Source organism: Centroberyx affinis, unplaced genomic scaffold, assembly GCF_046629955.1.
Source record: "Centroberyx affinis isolate AG114_WGS23_722 - 3 ecotype Tasmania unplaced genomic scaffold, CSIRO-AGI_Caff_v1 ptg006974l_1, whole genome shotgun sequence".
Classification (NCBI taxonomy): domain Eukaryota; kingdom Metazoa; phylum Chordata; class Actinopteri; order Beryciformes; family Berycidae; genus Centroberyx; species Centroberyx affinis.
In genome coordinates, this window is record NW_027283531.1 from 25,001 (window position 1) to 28,870 (window position 3,870).

A 3,870-nucleotide genomic window follows, 5' to 3' on the forward strand; every position below is an offset into this window, starting at 1 on the left:
TGTCTCTCCGCCTGTCTGTCTCTCTGTCTGTCTGTCTCTCTGCCTGTCTGTCTCTCTCTGCCTGTCTGTCTCTCCGCCTGTCTGTCTCTCCGCCTGTCTGTCTCTCTCTGTCTGTCTCTCCGCCTGTCTGTCTCTCTCTGTCTGTCTCTCTGCCTGTCTGTCTCTCTCTGTCTGTCTGTCTCTCTGCCTGTCTGTCTCTCTGCCTGTCTGTCTCTCTCTGCCTGTCTGTCTCTCTGCCTGTCTGTCTCTCTCTGTCTGTCTCTCTGCCTGTCTGTCTCTCTCTGTCTGTCTGTCTCTCTGCCTGTCTGTCTCTCTGCCTGTCTGTCTCTCTCTGCCTGTCTGTCTCTCTCTGCCTGTCTGTCTCTCTGCCTGTCTGTCTCTCTGCCTGTCTCTCTGCCTGTCTGTCTCTCTCTGCCTGTCTGTCTCTCCGCCTGTCTGTCTCTCTCTGTCTGTCTCTCTGCCTGTCTGTCTCTCTGCCTGTCTGTCTCTCTCTGCCTGTCTCTCTGCCTGTCTGTCTCTCTGCCTGTCTGTCTCTCTCTGTCTGTCTCTCTGCCTGTCTGTCTCTCTGCCTGTCTGTCTCTCTGCCTGTCTGTCTCTCTCTGTCTGTCTCTCTGCCTGTCTGTCTCTCAGAGCTGTGTGGAGTTGGGGAAGCGAGCTCCGACTCCCATCAGAGAGAAGGAGGTGACTCTGTGTATGAAGTGTCAGGAGCCGTTTAACTCCATCACCAAGAGACGCCACCACTGTAAAGCCTGCGGACACGTGGGTGCAGCTCATTATCATATCATTATTATTATTATCATTATTATTTATAATCATAATTACCACTGTAAAGCCTGCGGACATGTGGGTGCAGCTCATTATCATATTATTATTATTATTATCATTATTATTTATAATCATAATTACCACTGTAAAGCCTGTGGACACGTGGGTTCAGCTCATTATCATATTATTATTATTATTATCATTATTATTTATAATCATAATTACTGGTAACACTTTACAGTAAGGGTCACTAAGTTAAGGGTTAGTTAATGCTTAACAGTTAACTAATGTGTAATTTACTAATGGCGTTCATGTTAACTAATGTTAATTTATATATTATTTAATAGTTTATAAAGATGACTATTAAATCATGTATAAATTAATACCTTAATTAAGCATTAACTAACCCTTAACTTAGTGACCCTTATTGTAAAGTGTTACCATATGTTCAAATACTTCCAAATGTATTGAGTCACATATTAATTGATTGTGTAATTCTGGCATCACATTTTTATAATGATTTATGAAAAATGTAAGTATTAAAAACCACAAAACCTATGCAGATTTCTGAATAGGAATAATTATGTAGTTATAATGTAAATCTAATGTTTTATTATTGAATTACAGCTATTACAAAACATCTGAATAATAACATTAATCTTCATTTTGCCTCAGAGTTTTTCACTCTGTAGATGTAATGAATGTGAAGTGTCAGACTGACAGGCGGGCTGATGTTTCTCTCCAGGTGGTTTGTGGGAAATGTTCGGAGTTCCGCGCTCGCCTGTCGTACGACAACAACCGAACCAACCGGGTCTGCATCGACTGCTACGCCACGCTGGTGGGAGCTCCGCCCCCCCCGCCACGCTCAGCAGCAGCAGCCAGAGGAGGCGCTCCATCCTGGAGGTCGGTGTGACATCACTGTGACCTCACTGTGACATCACTGTGACATCACTGTGTCACTGTCTGATCCTCAGTCAGCCCACGTTCTCCTAAACAGATTGTGTTTCTTGTGTCTACAAACCCTTATGAAGAACAGCTGTATATTATTCTTACAGTAAATTTAAGGTTAATATATAAATATAATAGCAGAACTAGATATTATTGTATATAATATCAGATACTAATATTATAGGAATATTACAGTGATACCACAGGAGACTTCTAGATAGCCATGAAAGAAAAAAACTGACTCTCTCTCTCTCTCTCTCCTCTCTCTCTCTCTCCCTCTCTCTCTCTCTCTCCCTCTCTCTCTCTCTCTCTCCCTCTCTGTTGCTATAGAAACAGGCCTCCCTGGCAGCGGAGAACAGTGTGATTTGTAGTTTTCTTCACCACATGGAGAAGGGGGGGGGGCGGGGCTGGCAGAAGGCCTGGTTCGTCGTTCCAGAGAACGAACCGCTGGTGCTTTACATCTACGGAGCTCCACAGGTCCAATATACTGTTATTATATTACACTGTTATTATTATATACTGTTATTATATTACACTGTTATTATTATATACTGTTAATATTATATACTGTTATTATTATATACTGTTAATATCACCTGAATACACATTTTACAGCTTCATCTCCAACCTGCTGCAGCAGCCTGTCTCCATGATGGAGGAACAGTGTGAACTGTGTGTTAGTGAATAAAGTGTAAATGTGTGTGAAGCAGCTGAAGCAGAGAGCAGCTGAGTCAGCTTGTTGTGGTGTGGCTGTAGATCCATTCAGTAACGTTCTCAGTAAAAGTGAATAGTGTGATAAGGTGGATTTGTTTCCAAATGTAGGTTACTGTGACACAGTAAACTGTCTTGTCTTTAGCCCTAGTCTCTACTCCAAAACATGAAGAGTTGGAGCTTGAGAAGAGTCAGCTCAGTTAACCTGAACAAACTGTTAGCTAGCTAACTAGCCAGCAAACACACTGATGTTAATGTGAACATGCTAACGCTAGCCGCTACTAGCTACGTTATAGGGCTGTGCAAAAAATTTTGCAGCCCCTCGTATCGATACATTTAAAAAATTATTAATGTTTTAAACGGTTTTAAAATGTCCTTAAATTTCCCTCAAATCCCTTTGAATTAAATAGTTTTGACTCAATTTGTCCTCTGAGTTATCAATATAATGTGATTTACATATTAGACTACCAGCTGGTACACAGCAAGTTGTAGTTTCAGCTCTATTTTTAAATTTTCAGTAAATTATGTAGAGTATTGCAATGTATCGTGATACGTATCGTATCGTGAGGTCCCTGCCAACACCCAGCCTTAAGTTAGCTAGTGTGCTAATCAGATGTGTTAGCAACAAGACAGTGATGTTAGCTGACCAGATGCTATGGTTAGCTAGCTAACAAGCTGACATTATCTAAACACTAAATCAATCAGATGGATCAGTGATGAAATGATCAGTTCTTCAGTAAATATGAACGTTGTTTCTGTTGTGATCAATATGAGTTTCCTCCTGCAGGATGTGAAGGCTCAGCGCAGCGTTCCTCTGATTGGCTTTGAGGTTTCTCTTCCTGAGTCATGTGACCGTCTGGAGCGACGCCACGGCTTCAAGATCTCCCAGAGTCACCTGACCCTCTACTTCAGCGCCGAGGGGGAGGAGCTACAGCGCCGCTGGATGGACGTCCTGTCGCGCGCCGGCAGGGGGGAGGAGCTGCAGGTCCACGGACCGATAGCGGAGACCCTGGAGGAGGAAGGGGAGGAGCTAGCGGCGGGGGAGGACACGTGATTCTATTGGAGGAGAAATGATGACGAGGGTCTGAAGATGAATGAATTCCTATTGGACCGTGTAGGAAACACAAACAGCACATACAGTAGTAGCTAACATGCACAGTTCAGAACACACACACACACACACACACACACACACACACACACACACACACACACACACACACACCCCTCTGTGTATTAAATGTTGCGTGGTCAGTCTGCATGATCGATTTCTCCTGGCTGTAAAACGTCAAGCAACCAGAGTTCACAAGTCAGACATCTCTCTCTCTCTCTCTCTCTGTCTCTCTCTCTCTCTCTCTCTCTGTCTCTCTCTCTCTCTCTCTCTCTCTCTCTCTCTCTCTGTCTCTCTCTCTCTCTCTCTCTCTGTCTCTCTCTCCCTCTCTCTCT

The 3,870-nt window shown here is 43.5% G+C and overlaps 1 protein-coding gene across 1 annotated transcript in view; it reads left to right on the forward strand.

The window, feature by feature from the left end:
- The window catches only part of fgd1 (FYVE, RhoGEF and PH domain containing 1), a gene marked incomplete at its 5' end in the record, with an annotated part of 25,965 nt that extends 22,487 nt beyond the window's left edge, over positions 1 to 3,478 (forward strand). The window contains 5 exon segments of the mRNA XM_071513308.1: positions 631 to 759; positions 1,511 to 1,616; positions 1,619 to 1,668; positions 2,044 to 2,190; positions 3,212 to 3,478. Coding sequence (XP_071369409.1) covers positions 631 to 759; positions 1,511 to 1,616; positions 1,619 to 1,668; positions 2,044 to 2,190; positions 3,212 to 3,478 — 699 coding nt within the window.
- Between the last annotated feature and the right edge of the window lie 392 nt (positions 3,479 to 3,870).